Source organism: Dermacentor andersoni, chromosome 7 (assembly GCF_023375885.2).
Source record: "Dermacentor andersoni chromosome 7, qqDerAnde1_hic_scaffold, whole genome shotgun sequence".
Lineage (NCBI taxonomy): Eukaryota > Metazoa > Arthropoda > Arachnida > Ixodida > Ixodidae > Dermacentor > Dermacentor andersoni.
The window spans coordinates 179,612,960-179,640,088 of NC_092820.1; the positions used below are offsets into that span (position 1 = coordinate 179,612,960).

The following is a 27,129-nucleotide window of genomic DNA, read 5'->3' on the forward strand; positions in this document are numbered from 1 at the left end:
ACTTCGGACTGCGGAGTTCCAGGCTTGGGGAAAGTCTAGAAACCTCCACCAAATATGTGACGTGGTTTAATTCATCATCATCGTCATCATCATCATCATCATCATCATCCTGGTTACGCCCACTGCAGGGCAAAGGCCTCTCCCATACTCCTCCAACTACCCCGGTCACGTGCTAATTGTGGCAGTGTTGTCACAACTGCAAACTTCTTAATTTCATCCGTCCACCTAACTTTCTGCCGCCCCCGTGCTGCACTTCCCTTCTCTTGGAATCCAGTCCGTAACCCTTAATGACTGTCGGTTATGCTCCCTCCTCAGTACATGTCCTGATCATGCCCATTCATTTTTTCTTGATTTCAACTAAGATGTCATTAACTCGCGTTTCTTCCCTCACCCAATCTGATCTTTTCTTATCCCGTAACGTTACACCCATCGCTTTTTCTTTCCATAACTCGTTGCGTCGTCCTCAATTTAACTAGAAGCTTTTTTTCGTAAGCCTCCAGGTTTCTGCCCCGTACGTGAGTACTGGTAAGACACAGCTGTTATACACTTTTCTCTTGAGGGATAATGGCCACCTGCTGTTTATGATCTGAGAATGCCTGCCAAACGCACCCCAGCCCATTCTTATTCTTCTGATTATTTCCGTCTCATGATCCGGATCCGCCGTCACTACCTGCCCTAAGTAGATGTATTCCCTTACCACTTCCAGTGCCTCGCTACCTATTGTAAATTGCTGTTCTCTTCCGAGACTGTTAAACATTACTTTAGTTTTTCTGCAGATTAATTTGTTAGACGCACTCTTCTGCTTTGCCTCTCCAGGTCAGTGAGCATGGATTGCAATTGGTCCCGTGAGTTACTAAGCAAGGCAATATCATCAGCGAATCGCAAGTTACTAAGGTATTCTCCATTAACTTTTATCCCTAATTCTTCCCAATCCAGGTCTCTGAATACCTCCTGTAAACACGCTGTGAATAGCATTGGAGAGATCGTATCTCCCTGCCTGACGCCTTTCTTTATTGGGATTTTGTTGCTTTCTTTATGGAGGACTACGGTGGCTGTGGAGCCGCTATATATATCTTTTAGTATTTTTTACATACGGCTCGTCTACACCCTGATTCCTTAATGCCTCCATGACTGCTAAGGTTTCGACAGAGTCAAACGCTTTCTCGTAATCAATGAAAGCTATATATAAGGGTTGGTTATATTCCGCACATTTCTCTATAACCTGATTGATAGTGTGAATATGGTCTATTGTTGAGTAGGCTTTACGGAATCCTGCCTGGTCCTTTGCTTGACAGAAGTCTAAGGTGTTCATGATTCTATTTGCGATTACCTTAGTAAATAGTTTGTAGGCAACAGACAGTAAGCTGATTGGTCTATAATTTTTTCAAGTCTTTGGCGTCCCCTTTCTTATGGATTAGGATTATGGTAGTTGATTACGCCTCACCACTTGTGCTGCCCCGCCACATATAGCTATAGAACGGCTCGTGGTCTTGCAACTGGGGGCCTAGAAGGGATAGACGCTGTGTACTTGAGACGCCAAAACCCGGTGCGTGTGTTGTTATGTCGCGCTAGTTATAATCTGATGCAATTTAGTGAACATTAAACCTCTTCCCGCTCACAATTATAAAGCCAGAACGGTACACAAGCAGGTCCGATGATCGACAGTCGGGCACCGAGCGCGCGAACTCTATCTATTCTCGAGCGAGGCGTTGACGACTCGCCCGAAGCACATGCTTGACTCCTTTGTAACGAACCAATCAATCAATCAATCAATCAATCAATCAATCAATCAATCAATCAATCAATCAATCAATCAATCAATCAATCAATTAATCAATCAATCAATCAATCAATCAATCAATCAATCAATTGGTGCCGCAGATACAGCAGCGGAACGTTAATGTTCATATTATGACATCTCTGTTATTTTTTTGGCTACTTGCTTTACAATTGGCGGTGTGTTTTTGGTCGATGACTTTCGATACAACTTTCGATACGACTAGAAGTAATGCACAAAACTGCGTCTCATTAGAGCGATGGGCGCCTAATCCGCTGGCGCATATCGAGTGAACGCGTAGCGAACGTTATATCTCCGAAAATGATCAACTGGGAACACGGTTCTGCTGTACTGACGTTTATTGCAGCCGTCATTAATTAAATTAACACTTTTGTTGTAACCTGTGCGTCCACTGGTTGCGCCCACCTTCCTTGCAGAGGTACGGACTGTGGTGTCCGTAGCGGCAGGCGCAGATTCCATCCGTGCAGTGCACCATCTCCGGGTTCTGGCACTCGAACTCCCCGGAGCACTGGGCACCCAGTGGCTCTGCGCGAACGGAACGAAATAAACACGCCGGTTTCAGGACAGCTGTCCTCTCAGCTGGACTTTCAGGCTGCAAAGCTAAATCGGCAATTCCTCTGTTGAGAAACAATGCATGTATATATATCGCATACAGTAGTGCGGAGACCACTAAGGCTGCGCAAAAAAAAATTCAGCCTTGAAATCAAGAAGGAAATTGAGTGGTACAACGCATGTGTACGTGTTCAACCACTGCAGCCCAAGCCACAGTTTCGCCTTGCAGGGTCACGCAAAAGGAAATTTATTATACTTCTTTTTATTTGAGGTATTACGGTCTCTAAATTATGCTCACGATAGTACATATTGTGTGGCATATATTAATAAGTCCTTTCACTTAAGTTCAATTTATTCTACATCCCTACTTGATGCTACATGCAGAGAGAGAGAGAGAGTGAACTTTAATGAGAACCAGCAATTTAGTCGGCTGGGCCTAGGCCTCCCACGATGGGACGTCGAGATCTTGCCTCTTCACCGCTTCGTAGGCCTGCTGGGTCGCCCAGAGTTGGTCATCGAGATGGGAGCTGCGCAGGGCGGCGTGCCATCTCGACGAGAGGGTCACGGGATTAAGGTATGTGTATTGATGTTCGCACTCCGATAGCATGTGGGGGAGTGATGCTGATTGATTTTTACAGATCTTGCACGTCTGGCTCGTGTAGATGTCGGGGTATATGATGTGATAGCGTGTGAGGGAGGGGTATGTATTGGTCTGTAACAGGCGAAGGGTGGTTGCCTGTGCTCTGTTTAACTTGCGGTGAGGGGTGGGGAAGGTTCTTCTTGCGAGGTAAAATGACTTCACAAGGTCGTTGTATCTTGTAAGGCGGTTGCGTCCCGCGGGTGCACCTGCACCGTCTCCGGCACGGTTGACTAGTCCTCGTGCTACGGAGTCTGTAACCTCCTTGAGGTTGGTGAGGTACTGGTGGACAACGCCGGCGTGTGCTGGGATCCAGACGAGGGTGATTTGATTTTCAGACGAATGCGGGGCTTGTTGTAAGATACGGAGTGATTGTTGAGAAATACGACCCTTGATGTAGTTGTTGATTGCTGCGCGAAAATCGCTCAGTATGGTGTGACAGGCTAGGTCAAGAGTGGCCAGGGCGATGGCCATTTCCTCGGTCGTCTCGGCATTTTGGCTAACGATGCTGGCAGCATGTCGGAGCAAGCCGCCTGCTGTGATAACCGCCGCAAAGCGCCGTACATCTTGGTATTCAGCTGCGTCGACGAAGGTGACGCCCGCGGTGTTGGCATAAGCTTTGATGAGGGAGGGAGCTCGTGCCTTCCTGCGTTCTTTGTTGTGGTCTGGGTGCATGTCTTTGGTAATTGGGTCGGCGTGTATCCATTGCTGAATGTCGCGTGGTATTGGGTGTTTGTCTCCATGTTGGCGGTGGTAGGTGATGTCAAGCATTGTTAGAATGGTGCGGCCCGTTTCCGTGAGGGTAAGCCGCTCCAGTTGGGATCGACGTTGCGCTTTGATTAACTCGTCTAGCCTGTTGTGGATACCTAATTGTAGTAGAAGTTCCGTGCTGGTGTGGTTGGGTAGTCCTAAGGCCTGCTTATAGGCCCCTCTGATGACGATGTCCACTTTAGTCTTTTCACCTTTGTACTAGTTGAGAAAAAGCGCAACGTAAATAATGTGACAGATGATAAAAGATTGCACAAGGCGGATGAGGCTTTCTTCCTACATACCCCCTCATCGGTTGGTCACTCGTTTCAGCAGTCTGGATGTACTGTATTAGCGATCTGTCGAAGGATCTTGGAGATAGCCTTAGAGTTAGCTCCGTTGGCTTCTATGGTCATACCAAGAACGCGGATGCTAGGGACCACGGGTATGAGTCTGCCATCCCTCAGGTGGAGTTCGATTTCCTTGCGTTGGCGTTTATTCGTGGAGCCCCTTGGGGGGCGTCCACGGAGTGTGGGGCGGTATAGAAGAAGCTCCGACTTTTAAGGGGAACAGCGGAGTCCCGTGTCTTGAAGATAATTTTCTACGACGTCAATGGCGTCTTGTAGGGCAGTTCCGATTTGGCCGTCACTGCCCTTTGCAGCCCATATTGTAATGTCATCGGCGTATATGGTGTGTTCAATGCCTTCGAGCTTTTGTAGTTCTAGTGGTAATCCGAGCATAACCAGATTAAACCGCATTGGGGAAATGACAGGCCCTTGTGGTGTGCCCGTGCTGTCGAGGGAGAGTTCCTCCGATCGAATGTCTCCGACCGACAGGAAGGCCTTCCAATTGGATAGAAAGTCTTTTACGTAGTTGTAAGTGCGTTCTCGAAGGTTGAGCAAGGAGATGCTTTCGAGGATGGTGGAGTGCCTGGTGTTATCGAAGGTGTGCTCGAGGTCGAGGCCCAAGATCGCCTTCGTGTGAAGGGATTTGCCACCAAGGATTTGATGCTGAAGTTGAAGCATAACTTCTTGGGTGGAAAGATGCTGTCTAAAGCCAATTATCGAGTGGGGGTAAACAGATGTGTCTTAAAGGTGAGTGTTTACATGGGTTAGCAGTGCGTGCTCCATGACCTTGCCTGCACATGAAGTTAGCGAGATGGGCCGGAGATTGGCGAGCCTAGATTGCTTACCGGGTTTGGGGATGACAATTACTTTGGCCGTTTTCCATGTCGTAGAAATGGACCCTTGGCGTCAGCAGTTGTTGATGTATTCGGTGAGTTGTTGCACCGATGGGTCATCTAGATTTCTTAGTGTTTTATTCGTAACACCATCTGGGCCTGGCGCCGAACGGCTGTTCAGCTTGTGCAGGGCAGCATGAATCTCTGCCACGCTGAAATTTTCATCAAAGGCAGGGTTGGCGGTCCCTGTGTATGGCCCGTGAGGTTGAGTGGGCCCAGATGGGATGTACTTTTGACATAAGGTATTCTTAACATGGTCCTGGCCATGCGTCTTGCTTTGTGTGAATAAATGCTTGGTGAGGCGTTCTTGTTGATATGAGCGGGTGGCGGTGCTATCAAGCATATGTTTGAGAATTTTCCACGAGCGGGGGTGGTGAAGTTGCCCGTCTAGAGAGTTGCAGAGCTCTGTCCATTGCTGTTGACTTGGAACGCGGCAGTGCGCTTCAATTTTCTTGTTGAGAAGTGCGACCTTCCGTCTGAGTCTCCTATTGAGCCGTTGTCCCTTCCATCTAGACAGGATGAATGTTTTGGCCTCGATAAGGTGGGCGAGTCTGCTGTCCATGTGCTCAGTGGGGGCATCTGTTGTGATAGTGCGGCTGGCCGATTTAGTATCAGACTGTAGATCGCATGACCATGATTCTATGTAGGTAATGGGAGTGTCCGTTGTTGCTGTTACACGGCCTTTACGGAACACATCCCAGTCCAAGTAAAGTTCCTTGTTCTTATCGAAACCACTGTTAGGTGTGGGAGAGTAATTTCGATGATAGAGTGATCACTCCCGAGGTCGTGTTGGGTGCTGCGCGAATGGGCGTTGCCTGCGTTTTTGGTGGAAGTGAGGTCTGGTGTCGTATCTCGTTCAGTGGAAGTGCCGAGGCGAGTGGGGAAAGCTGGGTCAGTAATGAGTGTAACCCCGAGATCATGGCAGTCTTACCATAAGTTACGACCTGCAGCAGAGCTGTGTCTGTAACCCCATCCTGTGTGCGGGAGATTGAAGTCGCCTCCGAGGATAAGGGGGTTGCTGTCTTCGATGCTCAGGGCCTTTTTGAAGAGGGTTAGAAATCGGCGTTGAGATGGACTATTGTAGATATTGAGGATAAAGATTCCTTCCTTTCGTTTTCTGTGCGGGATGAGCTCAATAAAGAGGTGTTCGATGCGACGATCGTGGAGATCGTGTGCGGTTGCGGTAATTCTTTTTCGAACGAGTGTGGAGACTCCGTGTGGAACGTTCTTCGAGGTGAAAGGTTGATATCCGAGAAGGTTGACCGGAGTGTCGTGCGTTTCCTGGAGTAAGATTACGTCGGGTTGACATGAAGTAGCACGGAGGTGTTGACGGAGAACGGGTTGTTTGTGGAGGGAGCCTCGGCAGTGCCACTGCCAGAACGTTGTGTCAGTATTAGTGTGGGCCATGATGAAGGAGAAGGGATGCCACAGGTGGCAGGGTGGCGGCAACGGTTACTGTTGTGTCCATGGCTACGGCTTGAGCGGTGGAAGCGGTTTGTGTGAAAAGGGTTTGCATATTAGCTTCCATGGCGGCGACTCTGTGCATAAGGGCGATTAGTTAATTGTGTAGAGTGTCTACCGTGCTTTCTACCGTTCTTTGCTAAAGGCAGAGACAACAAAAAAATTAACAACAGAAATTCTCAGAATTGTCTTCTAAAGCGTAAGCATTGTTTGACTCGGCTGTGACTTCGTTTTGCTTAGTATTGCTTACTTGACTTTCCTAGCTTATGCACGTCTACCGATGGCCCTTCCGGTGGCAAAAAATTGGCAGTGCCTTAGCTCGGCTATGCCAGGATATAATAGCGACAGCTAAGGCATAGCATGGTTAGCCTTGGTTGCAAGTCCAGATTAATCTGGTTGTCTAGCTATGTCGCGGCGTTTAGACAGTCGTTCGGCGCGCTTTTCGTCTGTTTCCTGGGCGATTAGTTTCCTCTTCATCTCGTTCCGATGTCGATTCCAGGCCTCCTCCTGCTTATCAGAATTGTCGCCGTCCATACTGCCGCCTCAACTGTAGTTGCGGCACACGCGAGCTCTCCTTTTCAATCCTCCGACATGTTATCCGGCATGCGACGCAGCTGGTGAAGAGAGCGGAGGCAAGGACAACAACGAGGAACGCGGTGTGACGTCATACCAAACGGCGGCGGCGGCGAGGCGCGGCGCTGCGCAGCGGCGGAACTAAGGCGGAACACCTGTGGCTTGGTGCTACTAGTGGCGCATGCGCAGTAGTGACTAGGGAGCGAGAGAGAGAGAAATATCCGCGGCGAGGCGCGCGTTGTGACGTCATGTGCCGCCTCGGAGCACCGCCACGGCGAAATTGCAAGTTCGCGGCCAGTAAAGCTTTCGCTTTAAAAATTCGTATCCTTTAGAAGAAAACCGTCAGATTTTCTCGCCGCATGCGACACGTTCAATGCAATTGTACCCACTGAGCCGGAACGCCGGGCGCGAGCGCGCCTCGACGGAGAGCGCCTCTCCCATCGCCCGCAGTACACCGGGTGAAGGGTGAGTGCACCGCCGCGATGCCGAGTCACCCTTGATCTATATATAGCTCACGCTGTCGCTACTGCCCGAAGGTGCTGCAGTGGAACACGCACTTGTTGCGGCGGCGTCAAGCTGACCTCTCGGAGCGCCCCCTGCGGGGCGATTACGACGTACTCGCGCTGCAGGAAGTTGGTGTGCCGGCTGAGGCGCTCCGACTGCCCGGCTATATTGGATACTCCAGCGTCGCGCGGTGGCGGCCACCGTCCGAGCGACCATACAGCCAGCCCAGCCCCTACTGGACCTTTCTCACAGGGCGCTCCCTTTGTGTAAGGGTGCGAAAGACTGTGAGCTCCCTACGCTCAATCTGTTCCGGAGTGCAGCATGAATCCGTCCTAAACCCCTTCCTTTTCAACTTGGCACTTGCTTCTCTTCCTTCTGCTATCCCAGCAGGCCTCCGTCATCATGTCTACATATCATTATACGCTGATGATGTAGCTCTGTGGACTCGGAGTCCCACTAGAAGCCTTGCAGCCGTTCGGTCCTGCTTGCAGCGAGCCCTGGACGAAGTTGTTTCCTACTTCCAAACACTGGGCCTCTCCGCATCGTGCTCAAAGACAGAGGCCCTTCTCGTCCACTCTAGCGTGGCCGTACGCCGGCGAACAGTCAGGATGGTGTTGGGTGGCAACCGGATACCATGGAAGCGGGTTACCTACTTCGGCATGCAGATTGGTCACTGGCTCTCGTGGGTATCGGCTACCAGGGCGCTCATCACTCAAGTGCAGAAGGTGCAAAAGGAGGTTGGCCGTCTGCTGCTCCGCGGCAGAAGATGGACACCACAATGGAGTACCCGTCTATACGCCGCCGCTTCTACGTCAAGGCTTCTTTATGCACTCCCTTTCGTGGCTCTTTCACGGGTTCCGGCAGACCGCCTGGAGCTCCAGCACCGGAAAGCCATCCGGATGATTCTTGGTTTGCCAGGGACCTTGCACACTGCTGCCACCCCAGCCAGACTTGGCCGCTGTCTCTGCTGCTCCTGCATCGTGGCTTCCATCACGTAGACAGGCTACATCGCCCCCCGGGTAGCGCGCCTCTGCTTTCAAGCCGACCTTACTCACGCATGGGCAGCTTGTGTCAGCTATACGAGGATGTTGTAGGCCGTCCTCCCACGCTAGCCATCGCACCACCTCCTCCGCACCATCAGCCATTGGAGGTCTCTACTACGCTAGATGGCTTCACGAAAAGGCGATCCCCATCCGACGCAATGTACCAGGCGTCGCCGTTCCTGTTGAAGGACCGGCTGGACGGACATCTACACATCTACACGGACGGCTCGGTCCATACAGGCTCCGGATTTGCCACTGCATCCTGCGTGATCCCTGCCCTTCGCCGCTCGGGAGTGTGCCGGCTGCTTTTCGCGGCAAGCTCCGCCGCTTCTCTAAGGTGGCTGACCTCCATCTGGCAGCGTACATGCTGGGGGAGGACCTCCCGGATTTTCCAGTTGTGATTCTCTGCGACTCGCGAGCGCCACTCCTTGCTCTTCGCCGACCTGAGACTGATGGCCTTGGCGTTGCCCTGCTGGCGGAAAAGCTTCGCGCCCTTGTTTCGAGTGGCTTGAAGCTGTAGCTGCAGTGGCTCCCCTGTCACGTCGGCGTCCATGGCAACGAGGAGGCTGACGCCCTGGCAAAGGCAACACGCCATGGCACTGTACCAGTCAGCACCGCTGTGACGGTCGTCGACTATGCAAGGCACACGTTGCTGCGACACCTGACGGTGCTCCAGCCGGATCGGCGCTTCGCCAGCGGTCGCCCTCCCCGTCCACTTCCTGAAAGCGGCCTCACGAGGTGGGAGCTGTCTCTCCTGCTGCGGCTCCGGATCGGCTGCTCTTGGACGGCATCCCGGAGATACAGCAAAGGCCTGGATTCATCCCCGGCATGCTCATCGTGCGGCGAGGACGAAACAATCGACCATCTACTTTGTCCCTGTCCCGCCTTCTCCAAAGAGAGGGCTTCTCTCCCTGTCTCATTCCGACGCCTCGGACTCCCAGCAATCTCGGCATCCCAGCTACTGTTTCCCGGCCGGCACCATGGCTCCGCCTTCACGCACTTTCTTACGTTCCTGGAGTACACGGGGCTATCATGTAAATTGTGAATGCGCCGCATGGCTACCGCAGACAGCGGTACCCAACGTTACTAGACTAGGCGGTACCTAACGGTACCAAGCTCTGCAATCGCCTCGACCTTCGCTTTCTTCTCTCTTTTCTTTCGTCTTTATGTCCCCCCCCCTTCGCCAAAGCGCTGAGTCGTACTGCCCAAAGGGCTGCACAAAATGGCGCCTCTTCCTCTTCACAATCTCTCTCTCTCTTTCTCTCTCTCTCTCTCGCAAGCCTCTGTTGTGTGCGCGTTCCTTGTCCACACAAGCTCTCACCTGCTTTCCGAGTGCGCCTCTGTAAGGCCGAACGAAAACGTGCCAAGCGTCTTAACGCGCATGCCCGCAAGTTGTTAATAACTAGGACGCTCAGCAGCGTTCAACTGAGCATTGGGTCACCGGAAAATCTGAAGTTGGCACTCTCCCAAATTTCAAGTTGGCCCATCCACAAATATAAGTTGGCGCATCCCTAAATTTCAAGTTCGCCACACCCAAATTTAGGTTGGCCTACCCCCAAATGTAACTTGGCCTACCCCCAGATTTCAAGTTGGCCCACCTCAAAATTTTCGTTTCACTGTTAGAGCGTTCTTCGTCGTCTTATGCCGCAGCTGGCTGGCTCTATCTTGCAAGCTATCGCCTTAGGCGAAGGAAGCATGGACGGACAGTTTTCTCGTTGGGTAACCATAGAAATGCTCACGCATTTAATAAACAGAACAATAAAAAAATTGCGCCAGAACGCATCTCACTAGGACTTTCGACGGTAGTGCGTTAGCATTGGGTCAATACATCAACAAAACGTATTTCGACCCTCGAAACGAGTTATATATGAGGCATGTATACTGCAGTGCTTCGATGGATGGATGGGTGTTATGAGCGTCCCCTTTGGAACGGGGCGGTGGGTTGCGCCACCAAGATCATTTATTTATATTGCCTAATATACTGCCTATGTTAAAAAAAAGAAAAGGAAAAAAAAACAGGATGAATTCCCATAACCAAATTTTCTGAACCCCTATTGTGAACTTTGTTTTTGTACGCCTCCGTTGTTTGTCGTTTCCCTACTTTTCTTCCAACAATCTTCCAATCGCCTCTTACTAATCCCTATTGCGGACATGTTTAGTTTTCCACTGCTCTCGTTGAACCCAAGGGCTTCAAGGAGGCCAGTGGTGCCTAAACCAACCGCTGGGTAAACGTCTTCATATTCTAATAAAACATGCGCCATCGTTTCCCTAGCTTTACCGCAGCAAGCACATGCTTGTTGTTCCTTCTTATATCTCGTTCTATAAGTGAGTGTTATAAACATCCTGATCTCGCTTCGCAAAGTAATTAGCTTCCCTTTGAGCTATCATGAATTGTTTCATTCTTGATTTCGTTATATTCTCTCAAGTAGTTACTGGATGGCAGGTTTCTTTTCCATTGCCGCCACCCATGAGATTATTACAGCTTCCCTGATTTTCCGTTTGAAGTTGTCTCTTGTTGTGTTGTTCACCATACAGGCCGCACACTTCCTGGTAAGCTTCCTAGTTATTTTCTTCCACTGTGAATCAATGTTATTTCTCTACAGATACCTGAACACTCTCCCAGCCCATTTACTTTCGTCCATATTTCTCAGTCGTTCTTCATAAGCAATTTCACTGTGAGCTTCGCTCACTTCAACACTTGTTCAGTTCATATCACCCTGCACAGCTTCATTTGTAGTGAGCGCCCAATGCGAGGTGACCCTGTGACTTTTGGTTGCCATCGAGTTCTGATTGTTCCCGTTATTTCAAGCAAACAACTGCATTTCCAAATGTAAGTCGTGGATCCATTACACCTTTCCACATATCCCGGAGCACCTCGTACCTATTGTATCGCCATAGCGCTCTGTGTTCAATTATGGCTGCATTTATCTTCCCCTTCACTGTTATTGTTTTTCCTGTGTTTTCATATATCTATTGCCTTCGTTTATCCATATACCAAGGTATTTATATTCTTTTGCGCGATATATTTCCTGGCCCTATATTGTCAGTGTCTGTTCGCCGTCTTCATTGATTACGGTAACAAATGATTTTTTAATGCTAAATTTCTGACCTAATTTATCGCCTTCCTGTCCACAGATATTAGCCAGGCATTGCATATCACTTTGCTTGTTAGCTAGCAATACAATGTCGTCCGCATAAAACAAACCTGGAATCTGCTGCTCTACTACTGTACCCGCCTGTTGGTATGAGATTAAGCCCGATATTACTTCCTTCTAGCGCCCTTTCCATCCTCACCATGTACATCATAAACAGCAGTGGGGATAAAGGGCACCCCTGCCTCAGTACCTTGCTGAGCACGTGCTGGTGAGCGAGTTGGTTATAAATGTTTAAGACGAAGGTGCCAAATAAAACGACGGACGGAAGGCGCCTACGTGGTTGTTCCATGTCCTCTTCCTTCGTCCGTCGTTTTATTTGGCGCCTTCGTCCTAAACTCTTGTTGAAATCTACGTTCTCCTCGCTCCTCATTCCTTCCCATTCAACGAAAACGGTATTTTCTAGATAAATCTCTCTCAAAAGCTGCATGCAATCGTCGCCTAAACCTTCCATTTCCAGAACATCCAACAAAATGTTGCGGTCTACGTTGTCATACGCTCCTGTAATGTCTAAAAAGGCCACATATAACACTCTCCTTTCTACTCTTGATATTTCAATGCACCGAGTAAGGACAAATAATTATCCAAACGCCTATCTATTCTGCAGCCATTCTGAAGCTCTCCCAAAATGCCATTATTCTCTGCCCATGCTTGAAGCTTTAATTTGATTGCCTGCATTGCTAGCATGTATATTACCGATGTAATCGTCAACGGTCTATACGAGTAAATTCTATCTTTCTCCCCCTTACCTTTATAAATTAAATTCATTCTACATTGTCGCCAACTGTCTGGTATTCGTCTATCTTTTTAAGTTTTTTCTACTGCTTTCACCAGAGCTTCCTTACTTTTTGGTCCCAGTTCATTAATCAACCTAACGGGTACCTCGTCTAGCCCTGTGGCTGTGCGCTTAGGAATTTTCTCTTCCTCTTTCTTCCAGTTTAAATTTGTCAGCACCAGCTCCTTTTCCGCTTGGGTCTCTTTCATGCTCTTTTTTTCTTCAAATACAACCTCGTCATTGCCTTGGAAAGATTCGGCTGTTACTTTCCGGATGTAATTTATTGCCGCTTCTCCTTCCAGTCTGTTTTCATCTTCGTCTAGGATACGTTGTTGTATTGTTGTTGACTTCCTGCCTAATAATTTTATGTGGTTCCAAAATATTCTAGGTGCGGCCTTCTTTTTCTCACGTATTTCTGACAACCAACGTTCCCTTTCCCCTTTTAAGTTTGCTTGCACCAGTATTTGAACCATAGACTTTTTCTCTCGGTATATTTCCCATTTACTGGTTACTTCATCCTGCGGCAACTGCGCCTTCATTGCCTGCCTGTGCTTTCGAGATGCTTTCTTTGGTTCGGTGATCGCTTCTCGTATCTCCTTGTTCCACCAGCTTTCCGGTTTCTTTTTTCCTTTCCAACGAACCTGTTGTTTCTCTTTCCGTATTTCTGTCGTTATTACACTTAGAAGCTCACCATATTCCCACTCTTTACTTGGCCATTTGCCAAGTTCTTCCTCAACTCTAGTGACTATATTTGCTATTTGTTCAGGGTTCAAATTTGGACTGGCCATTTTGCTCTCCTTGCTCTCTTTCCCAAGCTATGTTCCGAACTGCTATGTTCAGAGCAGCTATCGTCAGCGCCTCTTACGGCACCTGCCGTCAAAACTGACAGTGACGGACCACGCTACTCAGGCTGCCCACGCTGATCTGCCAGCGTGATCGCATGTTCATGCTTGTTTTGAAACGAACAAATGGTGCAAGTTTTGCTGTGTGGTTTCAAACGAGTCTCATAATTAGACGGTCGGATACGCCCTGCCATTCGTCATAAAAGGGAAAAGCTCTATGATGCCGGGCACGTTCACAGCGTGAAAGAAGTCGCCGGTGTGACTGTGCTGGCCAAGTGTCACTCACTCCCAGCAAGGCATACACAACTACAGCGTATCTCTGGACGTGAGAAAACTCAACTATCATATTATGCTTTGATTAAGCAGCTCAGTTGAGTGAGCAGTCACGGCTGAGCTTATTAAGGCGTAGGTGTTCTTGGCCAACCATTTGAGTTACCGTAGACAAAACGTGTTGTTCCGCGGTGTTGTTCTGACACGCTTGCGAAGTCTCATTGGCCACGAATGATAGGCGTCATTTAAGTTATGGGGTTTAACGTGCCAAAACCACTTTCTGATTATGAGGCACGCCGTAGTGGAGGACTCCGGAAATTTCGACCACCTGGGGTTCTTTAACGTGCACCTAAATCTAAGTACACGGGTGTTTTCGCATTTTGCCCCCATCGAAATGCGGCCGCAGCGGCCGATAGGCGCCATATCTTTTCGAATTACTAAAAGTCTCTTTTAAATAACTTGCACAAAAATTGTATTACACTGCTATGTTCTGCCAAGCAACCGCAGTACTTTGTTTGCAACTGCCGAGGCCTAAGCAGAGCCGCACAGCGTGAAATGCTCAGCAACTCACGCAAGCCAGAACACCTGCAGCCACCACGCAGTACACTTCACACAGCAAAATAAATAGCTCTAAATGATATGGAGAACTTACAAAAAAGAAAAATTAAGTCGGCTTCCCGGTAAGACTCTTTCTCGACCAAAACCTTCAGTCTACTGACTACAATACTTTCTAGTGCGATCCTCCAGGAAGGAAGCGCGAGCACAAAACCACGGCCGGCCGGAAAATCTGTAGAGTCTGAGAGCAGGCAGTCCTGCGTGGCCGCCACAGTCTTTGACGTAGCAGAACCACCATCCACATGCTTTTTTTCCTGGACAGTTTTCGATGTATTGCAAATTTGCATCGTAAAACAGCGGTATGAGAACGTTTACCTGCTGGACAATGGCGCACGTGGTTCAGAAGTTTCGAATCACACGCGGTCATAACAACACGTGCACCAGCTGGATTCTACGCCGTCGACTTGGATCGTCGAAGTTGGATCAGTGTGAGAGTTGCGCTTTCGACGCTACAGGTGGCGCGGCCGTCGCCGGGAAACTCCATTGTCAGGAACGTATAGATACAAGCGAGATTGTAGAAGCAAGCTTGATGGAAAAAGAAGGTTCAAACTGTGTCAGCGCCCCGTTGATCTCTCTGAGCAGAAAGGAAATGGCCTATCTGGAAAATACTGGGTTGCACGTGCGATGATTTTCACTTGTGTGAGCCGGTATAAATACCATGCTTTTCTGAAATAAAACTCAATTGATAGTTAGCGCACGTCCTGTCGTCTTTCATGTCCCTGTCAATGCAAACGCTATGACTTCAATTGATACATTAGGAACGATTTCGCAAGCGTCACTTGGAATGACGTCAGCTGACCCATCTTTCAAGGTGATAAAGCTATTGATAGAGGGGTTAATGACGCGGCAGAACTTTCGGACATCTGTTTTAAGCATTTGATGTAATGTATGGGATAAGTAATTCCTTTTAGAATTTTTAGTGCAGTTAAGTACATTTGATTAGCAGCGTTACAGGATTACGAACGTGTTTTACTCGCAGATGATGTATCGTATCTGGCGCAGCGCTGGCTTCGCATCTATGGCACGTGTGACGTGACAGATATCGGTATTGCCCATGACACACCCTCTCCCACTTAGTGTATATATACACGGCTGTTGAATAAACGGGGACGCTTTCCGCTCCCCTTGCTTGGAGCCTCTGGTCATGTCTTGCCTGCGGCACCGCCCGATACATGGTGTCAGAAGTGAGATGAACGCCGACGTGCAGTCTTGGTGAACCGACGATTATACTACAAGACCAGCCCCATGGACTTCCTGAAGCCACCATGCCCGCTGAGCTCGGCTGGTGAAATTGCCAAGAACTGGCGGGCATTCAAGCAAAGGTTCGAATTTTTTCTCGCCGCATCAGAACAGCCAACCGGCAAGCCTCGAACGGAATCATGCAAGACAGCACTTCTGCTGAGCGTTGCAGGCGAGGAAGCCATCGAGGTCTTCAACACGTTCAGCTTTGGCGAAGACGAGAACAGGAATGACTACGCCACTGTCATTGCGAAGTTCGATGCATATTGTGCGGCTCAGCAGAACTAAGTCCATGAGCGCCACTTTTTCCGTACGCGAGTCCAGGCCCCTGGTGAGCTTTTCGAACCTTTTTTGCGAGACTTAAAGAACCAGGCACGAGCATGCAACTTTGGCTCCCAAATGGACGCAATGATTAGGGACCAAATTGTTTATAGAACTAACGATGAGAAAACTTAAGAGAAAGGCTGCTGCGGGACACTACGCTGAATTTACTGAAGGCTGAGCAGGTTGCTAAAGCAGCTGAAGCGACGGCAGCGCAACAAAAAGTTTGGGCATGGGACGAAAGCCACATTGACACGATGCGTAAGGAACACCCAAGTAAACAAAGTGAGTTGCCCAGGCATTACAAGTGCCCTAAGTGCGCACGTATGCACCCGCCACGAAGGTGTCCTGCATTCGGTAAAACATGTCACAAATGTCAACGCCCCAACCATTTTGCTATCTGCTGCAGACGATTTGCCGATATTGGCGAACTTCAGGGCGGTGAAGATAACTTTGACATTCTGGACGTGTCAAGCCGCGCAGCAAACCAACACGACTGGACAGTTGTCGGCCAAATCAAGAACGTACCACTTGAATTCAAGGTCGACACAGGCGCGCAAGCAAATCTACTACCTTTCGGATGCTACCGTAAAATTCGCCCGAAACCGCCCCTGAAACCAAGCAGCGCGGTGTTCCGTTCGTATGGCGGAGGGGTTATCAAGCTGATGGCGTCATTCGTACAGAATTAGCACTAGGTGATCGTTGCGCCGTCCTCGACTTCTTCGTGGTGTCCAAGGGGCATCAGGCCATCCTGGGCTTACAGGCTAGCGAAAATCTTGGACTTGTGTCACGCATACACGCAGTATCTCGAAACACTTCCGAGGAAGTCGCAGGGAACTTTCGCCACTTGTTCACAGGAACCGGGTGCGTTGAAAGGGTCTATCGAATGGTTCTACGTGACGACGCCACGCCAATCGTCCAAGCAGCCTGACGAGTGCCGCTGGCTCTTCAGGAACCCTTGCGAGAAGAACTGGGACGCATGGAGCGCGCAGGCATCATAACCAAAGTCACCGAGCCCACAGACTGGGTAAGCCCATTGGTCATTGTTAGAAAGAAGGACGGGAAAATTCGAGTATGTATCGACCCCAGGAGGATTAACCAATGCATCAAGAGAGAACATTACACAATGCCGCGAAGAGAAGATATAGAGGCAGAGTTAGCGGGCGCTACAGTTTTCACCCGTCTTGACGCGAACTCTGGTTTTCACCAAATTCCGTTGGACAACGAAACCTCACGAATTTGCACCTTTGCAACGCCATTCGGGCGCTACAGATTTCTGCGCTTACCGTTTGGTATAGCATCGGCACCTGAGGTATTTCAGAAAACGCTAAATGAAATTGTTGAAGGCCTTCCTGGGGTCAGAGTATACGTTGATGATGTACTGGTGTGGGGGTCGTCGAGGCAGGAGCATGACAGGCGCCTGCAGTCGGTACTGCAAGCAGAAGAACGCGGCGGTCTGACATTTAATCCGAACAAGTGTTCCATTGGTGTCGGTAAAATCGAGTTTCTTGGTGACGTCATTAACCAGGAAGGCATCAAACCAAGCCCGTCACTGACAAAATCAATGATTCAAATTCCACCGCCGACCGACAAGATCGCAGTACAGAGGATGCTTGGCACCGTGAATTATTTCAGCAAGTTTATGCCGTCACTGGCCCAAAGGACGACGCTCCTCAAAAATCTTATAAAGCAGAATACTGCGTTTGACTGGACGCCTAATCACGCTGAAGAGTGGCGGCAGCTTTGCGAAAGTTTAAGTAGAGCGCCTTTACTAGCCGTGTTCGATCAAACAAAAGCAACAAAGGTGTCATGTGATGCATCGCAAAACGGAATCGGCGCAGCGCTATTGCAGTGCCACCAGGATACATGGAAGCCAGTCGCTTATGCCTCGCGGGCACTTAGAGTGCGAACAACGGTACTCGCAAATTGAAAAGGAGGCCCTGGCGGGCGCGTATGGATGCGAGAAGTTTAACCATTTTGTCTACGGTCGGCCGTTTATTCTAGAAACTGATCACCATCCCTTGATCGCCATTTCGCAGAAGGCCATTGGCGACATGCCCCCGAGGTTGCAGCGCTTTTTCCTGCGCCTTCTTCGTTATGACGTAAAACTTCAGTTCACACCAGGGAAGCAACTGCTTCTCGCTGACATGCTGTCACGTGCAACAACCGGACCCATCGCGGAAAACGACGTCATCAACGACGACACTGAAGTGCACGCAGTAAGTGTTGTTTCTTCACTTGTCGCCGATAACACCTGGAAGCGGTTGGCTACGGAAACTAGTCGGGATGAAGAACTAAAGCAAGTTCTTGTGGACTTAGCGGCAGGAAAAGCACTCCAAGGCCATTGGAAATCTTTTGAAGGAGAGCTTTCTCACGTGAACGGAGTCCTCTTAAAAGGGTGCAGCAAAGTTGTAATTCCTGCTACGATGAGGAAAGAAACTTTGGAACGCATTCATCAAGGTCATCTGGGCATCAATATATGCAAATCACGGGCCGGGAATAAACCGTGACATAGAAACTTTTGCACAGGCGTGTTCTACATGCAAAACGTACGCGTACAGACAGCCCCAAGAGCCGTTAAAGTTACGCCCAGTACCTGATAAACCGTGGCATCGTGTCGCATCGATATTTTTGAGTATGGTGGACAGTCATACCTGTGCGTCTACGACGCATTATCAAACTTTCCTGAAGTAGAGCTGCTAAACGATACTACCGCGAAGACTGTCATTGAAGCAACAAGTGCAATTTTTGCTAGATACGGCATACCAGTTGAAGTTTGTTCGGATAACTGCCCACAATTTTCTAGCCACGCTTTTGCTGCACTTGCCCGAAGGTACGACTTCAACCACACCACTTCCAGCCCTCGGTACCCCCAGTCCAACGGTCCGGCGGAAACAGGCGTGCAAGTAGTTAAGAGGATTTTAAAGAAAAGCACTCAAATGAATCACGATTTTTGGCTTGGTCTTCTTGCCTACAGATCTACTCCGATGGTCCGGATTCCATTACCTGGCGAAGTACTTCAAGGAAGACGACTACGGACAACGTTGCCCGACGTCCGGCCCTGCCCAGGTCGCAGCGTACAGAAGCATCGTCAGACCGACCGTTGCAGCCGACGACTACCACCACTCAACCCCCGAGACACGGTACGCATCAAAGAAGGGGAGTGGGCCACCAAAGGTCAAGTCGTTCAAGCTGCGACATATCCCCGGTCGTATAACATAATCACTGAAGACGGCACATTCCTGCGGCGCAATCGGCGACATCTGCTGCCTACAAGAGAAGCTTTTCGACAAAGCGGCCTTTGTGACTCCGAGGAAGACCTCCGCCAAGGGGCTGACAGAAGACCTTCACCATACAGCAGCAACAGTGCCGCCGAGTCACCGGCCACAACTGGCCACATTCCCGCCTCGTCCAACGCTCCTGCATGCTTGCAGCAGAACCAAGAACCTGCGTTCAGAAGGTCAACCCGAGAGCGAAGGCCCCCACAGAGGCTTACTTATAATCGAAGCTTTGTGCAAGTTCCCTAAAACGCGTTCTCAATGTTCGTTTCTACTACTGTTCTTTCCTGTGTTTCTTTTTTCCTCCTTTGAAAGAAAAGGGGATGTATCGTATCTGGCGCAGCGCTGGCTTCGCATCTATGGCACGTGTGACGTGACAGATATCGGTATCGCCCATGACACATGGTGATGAGGGTACACACCCTCTCCCACTTAGTGTATATATACACGGCTGTTGAATAAACGGGGACGCTTTCCGCTCCCCTTGCTTGGAGCCTCTGGTCATGTCTTGCCTGCGGCACCGCTCGATACAGATGATTTAGCTGAGGGTCATTCCATGCGAAACGTCCCAGACCCAAAAGTGACCATCATTGATTTTCTTGAACGAAAATTTGGCTACATGGCTATTGTGTGAATAAGGTTTCACCAATGTATTTTCGTTTAAAAAAAAATTTGATCATGTGAGTGCTCTGACATTTCCGCAAAGGTGCAAAAGTTGCTTGGAGGTACATTTTTTTTTTCAGGTCTGAAACTAGGAGCAATAACAAATTTTATTTTAGAGCATTGTCTTGCCATCCTTCTTTCATATGACGTCATAACTGAATGTATTTTAGAATTTTCCGTGTTTATTTGGCTCAGTAAAAAAACCAAGAATGTTTTGCATAAACTGTGTTCTTTTCACCTACCATAATTTTTCTCCATTCTTGCCTCTTACTACAGTGTCTGCTAAAAATAATTTAAAATTATTACTAAATTACTTTTTTGAGAAAAATACCTCCAAGATTTGCAAGAAGTGAATTTCTTGTGATATTCAGGCCGAATTAAGCATTAAGGCCCTCTAGATAAAAATATGTCCAATAGCTCAATATACGCACCGACCTTGTGATTTAGAAATTTTCTTTCGAGTAAATTTTGTCTGAAGCGAGAAAACAATTCTTGAAATCAACAACCAATATCACCAGCAGGCACTGTGTATACCTGCCGCCGCTCTCGTCGTCTGCTGATCATCGTCTGCGCGTCATCGTCTGCGCGTTGTCGCCTGCTCTTCTCCTCGTCATCTGCCGCCCAGCAGACGACGGCTAGTATATGGGGGTGATCATTTTTCAGTTTTATGGAATTTTGAAAAATAGCTTGTTGCACATACCATAATCCTAGTCTTTGAGCTGAATTCTTCAGAGAGGCGGACATTCATTGCACAAAAAATCGAAACGCATATTTGCCGAATTAAGAAACATTCACTAATTAACTTTCTAATTAATTAGTGTGCGGCACATATTGAAATTTACGAATTGTAGCCGGTGCGATTGTCAGGCGCATCCAGCTTCGAATGAATATCCAGAATGCCACCAGTTTCGAGATATGCACCATCAAACTGGTCTAAAAATTCACTGATGGTCCACTTACTTTAACAAAACGCAGTTTTATGCATTCAAGCACGAAAGTAACTGTATTTCGCCCCATACTTCGGGAAATAATATCTGGAAGTAGGCGTCATTCTGGAAATTCCTTCTAAATGAATACGTCTGACAATCTCACCAGCTACAATTCATAAATTTCAATATGTGCCGTACAATAATTATTTAGGAAGTTAGTGAACGTTAGTTAATGCGTTGAAAATGTGTTTCGATTTTTGGTGAAAGTAATGTCGGCCTCCCTGAAAAATCCAGCCCAAGAACTAGAACTACGGTATCTGCAACATGCGATTTTTAAAAATCCCTTAAAAGTGAGAAATGATCGCCCCGTATACTAGCCGTCGTCTGCTGGGCGGCAGACGACGAGAAGAGCTGCGGCACATATGCAGTGTGCCTACTGGTGATATTGGTTGATTTCTAAAATTGCTTTCTCGCTTCAGACAAAACTTTCTCGAACCAAAATTCTTAAATCCCAAGCTATGAGGTCGGTGCGTATATTGAGCTATCTGACATATCTTTACTTGAAGGGCTTTGGTGCTTAAATTTGGCTTGTATATCAGAAGAAATTAACTTGCCAACTTTCCAGGTATTTTTCTCAAAAAATAAGTTTATTAATAATTTCCAATTATTTTTAGCAGACACTGTAGTAACAGGTAAAAGGGAGAAAAATCATGGTAGCTGAAAAAATAACGCACTTTATGCAAAACATTTCTGAAAACGCAACCTTTATCGCTTTTTTACTGAGTCAAATAAACATGCAAATTCTGAAACGCATTCAACTATGACGTCATATGAAAGAAGGAAGCCAATACAACTCACTAAAATAGAATTTGCTATTGCACCTCGTTTCAGACCTGGATAAAGAAATGTACCTCGAAGCAACTTTTGCACCTTTAGGGAAATTTTAGAGAGCGCTCACGGAGTCAAAAATTTTTTTCGACGAAAATACTTTGGTGAAACCTTATTCACACAATAGCCATGTGGCCCTGTATTCTTCAAGAAACTCAATGATGGTCACTGTTGGGTCGGGACGTTTCGCGTGAAATGACCCCTAAGGGATAGAGGCATTTTTTCTGTTAGGCGCTTTATGTAAAGGAGTTGTACCAAAGTGTTTGCGGATTAAAAATGATGACGCGATTAGGAATGTACTTTTCACTTAATAGGCGTACCTGGTCTACAAATATATCCCAGTTTGACTGGACTGAACGGTTATCAAAATCAATAAAGATGTTGGAATAAATGGCGAAAGTTCAACGTCAGGAGCTTTGAAGTTGACTTTCTTGTAATCACGTATAACTTTCTTAAATTTTGTCCATTTGGGAGAGCAGAGATGTATATCAAATGTTAATAAGGAATGGTCACTAATACCAGGTAAGTATGTTATAGAGGAAGCTAGATCTGAACGATTTGTCAGTGTTAAATCAAGCGTGTTTGCGATGTTGGTTGATGATCTGATAGGCTGAGTCACAAGCTGGAAAAATGAAAACAGGGTACATAGTGCGCATAAATATTTAGCCTGAGCAGAAAAAGGCTTTATGCTGGGTGGGTGTGTATTCCATATTTGATTAGGAAAATTAATATGGCCGAGTAAGAATAACGGTGAAGTCTAAAAACGCGAGAAAGTTAGGTTAATAACATCGTGCAAGTCTTCAGTGAAAGTGGCAGATGACGAGGGGGAGCGGTAGCAAATGCGGGGGATTGTTTGTGTGACTGGGAGTTAGGCAAGCTCACGTGGTTTCAAGCTCAGTGTTAATATTTACATGAAATGAGGGAATGTCGTTAGAAATTGCGAGATGGACGCCTCCTCCCCGTCGTGCACATCTGCCACAGCGGTAGATAGTGAAATTGCCGGCGCCACAGACGGCATCACAATCGCGCACATGTGCAGCCACCGGTTTGAAGGTTATCGCGCAAGCGTCGACAGGAACAGTGCCACGGCCCAGAATCCTCTTTCGAGGAGAGGGAGGGAGGCGTCAGGCGTAAAGGAGGGAGCGTGAAAGGGAGAGGAGAAACGAGGAGAGCGTCGCTACATGACGAAGGCGCTTCTTTCTTTCTTTCTTTCTGTTTTTTTTTTTCTGCTTCGGGGGGAACAGGCCGTGATGGTATTGCGGCAACGTATTCTTCGGTATTACAAGCAGAGAGAACAGGTGGCGATTTCGTCGCGGGAGTGATTGTTGTAGCATGGAACAGCCAACGAGGCAGAGGACAATGCGAAATCTTGATTTTCACTGTTCTGAAACGGGCCGCTAGGCTGGTCGACGCTCGCGATAACCTTCAGGTCGCGCTAGACTGTACAGTGGCGATCAATATGAAGGTGATCGCTCAAGCGGCGACCGAGGAAAGGAGAAGCGCCACGTTACGTCATCACCCTCCGTGGCGAGGGGAACATCAAAGTAGCTTCCCTCTCTCTTTTCGCTGTTCCTTGAACTGCTGTCACTCCCTTCTAGCAAGTCCCAAATTTCATTGTTTTTTTACGCGTCAGCAGACAGATACGCACGTGTCGTAATCTTGTGTATACTGCTAGACCGGACGCAATCAATTGGAAGTTAATCGTGCGAGCGTCCACCTATGCTAGATAAAGCCGCCTTGCGCGGCATTTTTTTATCTTTCAGGAATAAAGTTACGCTAGCTTCCGCTGCACTCAGGCTCTTCCACAAAGAGCGGGCAGTCTTCTCAGTAACGATAGTGTAAGGTTTCACTTCCTTTCTTTCTTTAATTCCTCATTTGCACTGCACACTGCCGCATCTATTAGCTCTGCGACGGCAGCAAATTTTGAAGCTCCCAGCTGATCGAAATTATTAATGCAAAAGCGATACATGAGTAATCGGCAGGAGAAAGCGGCGGACGTGGCAGCGTCCAGAAAAAAAAAGAACGACACCGAAAACCGCCCAAGGTAATCGGTCATAGAAATGGAAAGGTGCTTTCTCTAGCCCATTGCTTACGTGGGCTCCGATACTTCGCTATAAGGGATAACTGCATACCTGAATTTCGGTTAGCAATAGAGTGAATGGAGGAAAATCAAGAAAGTCAAGGCATGATCTATGTCACTCTCGAGGGGGGGGGGGGGGAGGTGATAATTGAATACTCATGGTTGGGATTATTTAAGTCAACCGATTAAAGATCAGATACTGATCTATGACATCTCGAATCAGCACTTTCACATTAACAGCACGAAAAGTGCCCCCGTATCGTTCCGGTGCCCTCTACTACGCAATTTCTCCGTCCTTTTCTTCACTCCCTTCTGTACCAGGGGTGACATCTACTGCGCCTTCACTTTCCTGTAACTACAATACTACAATATCATAATACTATCAATTGTTTCGGTGTTTAACAATGCCGTTCGTTTATACTCTTTGCCTGCAGCCGCAACAGTTGTTATTAAAGAGTCAAAACGAATTAAGGCATAACATTGATCAATATTTCATCCACTGCAAACAAAGATAATTTTCAGCACGCTGCACTCATCCATAACATGCAACATAAACTGTCGATAATGCCCGCTTCAGACGTGCATTGACTTTCTATCAATGCTTGATAGGGCGCCCTCCTTTCCTTTGGAGGTCTTCAATTCTCCTGGCCAAAGATGCATAGAGTGACTCTGCTATGGCCGGGTCTCCTCGAATGCGATTCCATTCGCCTTCTACCGCTTGCCACAATGTTTCTGGACTCCCTTTGTCCGGATGCATGCGAGCCAGGTTAGCTTTTATAATCACCCAAATGTTTTCAATTATGTTGAGTTCCGGACTCCGCGGTGGCCACTCCAGCTGTGCGATGGGAGCATATGGGAGAAGAATGCTGTTACAAATTTCTATGTAAGCTTCAGCTGTCAGCCTTCCCGGAATGCGGTACAGTGGGCCAAGACCTGCGTAGCTGATGGCACCCCACACGTTCACAGAGACACGTTTGCTGGCAGAAAAGTTCAGGACGTTGTCCTCATCGCACCTTCCGGAACAGAGAAAGAAAAATCAATTTTGAAATGCGCAAAAAGCATGCGCATTCCTAGCTTACTATTTTACCTGGACCCGGAGACCCTCCAGACGCGGAGCCGCTGATTCCAGCAAGTGAAGAATGTGGACTCGTCGCTCAATATAACTTGCTGCCATTGGTGCGACGTCCAGTTTCTGTGACGGTTGGCAAATTCTAACCGTTTCTGAAGGTGAGTTGCTGTAAGGAGGGGCTTCCTTGCGGCTACGTGACCCTTCAGTCCTGCCTCATGAAGTCGCCTTCGAATAGTGGGCAGACTAACATCAACGTCGAGCTGCTCGGCAATTTCTTTTGCTGTTGTGAAGGGGTCTTGGACGGCTGCAGCTACGACGAGTCGTTTTCCTGGGCCTGCGACGATGAGGGGCATCCGCTACACGGTTCTCTCTGAAATCGGCATTAAGGGTATGGTTTACAGTTTTCTGTGGACGGCCTACTATGGCAACAATTTTTCTCTGAGAGAAGCCTGACTTTCCTAGACCGATTATTTCGCTCCTTTCCTCCGCAGTTAACCGCCGTGGCATATAGGGGGTGTTACGTTTCGCCTACGACGCGCGGTATAGCCGGCGCGGATGCAACGGACGCCGGGGCTTCCTTCAAAAAGGCGGACATTTTGGCCCGTTCGGAGCTGCCGCAGTCTCCCCGCCAAGCGCGTCCAGGCGTGTTTCAGTGCCACGTGTCTTCGTGTGTGCGTGTGTGTGTGTGCGCCCACGCTTGTCAAAGCGCGGCAGCCGGGGAGAGGAGCTCCCCAAGTGTGAAGCGAGGAGGTCTGACAGGCGCCAGCTTGGCGATGCGTCACTACACTCGTCTCAACGTGTCTCTCAGTCTGTCCGTACCCGCCGTCACGTGGTCTCGTCACGAGGCCTTCCTCCTTGCCCTCAACTGCGAGAGTATAAGAGCAGCTGCCCCCGGACGCCAGGAGAGAGGCTCCGATTTCTTCTGTTGAGTAACGTGCACTCCCGTCTCTCCACTTCGGTCGACCTGACCGGCCGCTCTTTTGCGATGTTAGAACAAACAAGTTGTTCTGTTACCAGTCGACTCATGCTTTGCCAGGACCTTCGGATGCTTCCAGTTGTGCCCCAGGCCGCCAGGCCAACGCTACCCTTGGGGCTTGCGACCCGTTTGCAATAACGGGCGTCAGCACTGAGATTCCAACAACTCGTGCCAGCGGTGCGATTTCAAACAACTGGCTGGTAGCGGTGAGATCGCGACAACGGAGGCCAGCAGCGAAGAGATGCGGTTGACTGTATGCTGAGCAGCACAACGACCATCCGGGAGCAGTGCAACGAGCCCTGTGTGATGACTGGTTGCCTGCAGCGGAACGACTGCGCTGAATTCTTGGCTGCGAGGTTTGGTGAGTGCGGGACTTTCTTCTTCTGAGTTTTGCCAGGCTTTTGTTAGTGTCAGAAACAGAGCTGGTAATTGTGGTTGTCGTTGCTGCCGGGTTAGTTTGCGGCAAGACAATAGTAGGCAGTAGAGAAAGCAGCATTCAGAGCAGCCATGAATTTGAAGTCGTTGCGCAAACCGAAATTGCTGGAGCTTGCAAGAGAGTTGGGTCTGGATGTCTCAGACAAACTCAGAAAACCGCAACTGCTAAGGGCTATTCTTGAGTTAGAAGCTGAGGATGACGAGCTGTCGGAATGCCTTGAGACTATTGAGGAGAGGAAGACTCAAAAAGAGCAAAAAGAGAAAGACGAGCGTGAACGAAAAGAGCTAAAAGAGAAAGAAAAGGAGGAGCGCGACCGTCAACACGCTTTGGAAATGAAGCGTCTCGAGATAGAGATGGAACGCGCTCGTAATGGAAGTCAGGCACACGGTGCAGGAGAACGAGTATTGTTCAAAATGACTGACCTGATGCGGCCGTTTAAGCTTGGAGAGGACATTGGTTTGTTCCTGGTTAACTTTGAGCGAACGTGCGAGAAGCAGGGGTTCTCTCGGGAAACGTGGCCACAGCGCTTGCTCACTTTGCTACCCGGCGAGGCGGCCGACGTAGTCGCTCGCTTGAATAGAGAGGAGGCAGAGGATTTCGACAAAGTGAAATCGAGTCTGCTAAAAAAGTACCGGCTGTCAGCGGAGGCGTTCCGTCGGAAGTTTCGGGAAAATGAGAAAAGCAAAAGTGAGTCATATACAGAGTTTGCCTACAGGCTTATGTCAAACATGCAGGAGTGGCTCAAAGAAGAGAAAGCGTTTGGTGACCACGAGAAAGTTCTGCAGTGTTTCGGGCTAGAACAGTTTTATAGTCGGTTACCTGAGAACGTGCGGTACTGGGTCTTGGATAGGCCAGACGTTAGTACGGTGGCTCCAGCCGCTGAGCTAGCCGAAGAGTTTGTGACGCGTCGGGCTCGCGGAGCTAAGGACGGTCAAAAGGGTGAATTTGGCTCCAAGTTTGAGAGGCCGAAGTTCACGCCCATGAGAAAGCGGTTCGAGACGAGGCAAGCGCGCGTGTGTTATACGTGCCAGAAGCCGGGTC

The 27,129-nt window shown here is 48.7% G+C and overlaps 1 protein-coding gene across 4 annotated transcripts in view; it reads right to left on the reverse strand.

Annotated features, from left to right (window-relative positions):
- The window catches only part of LOC126533192 (uncharacterized), a 160,722-nt gene that overhangs the window by 118,878 nt on the left and 14,715 nt on the right, over positions 1-27,129 (reverse strand). For 3 of the 4 annotated variants that reach the window (XM_050180467.3, XM_050180465.3, XM_055071629.2), the window contains exon 2: positions 2,204-2,323. In XM_050180467.3, the coding sequence (XP_050036424.1) occupies positions 2,204-2,323 (120 nt within the window). Of the gene's footprint in view, positions 1-2,178; positions 2,324-27,129 lie in introns of all 4 variants that reach the window. The other variant, XM_050180466.3, reaches the window with a different exon arrangement.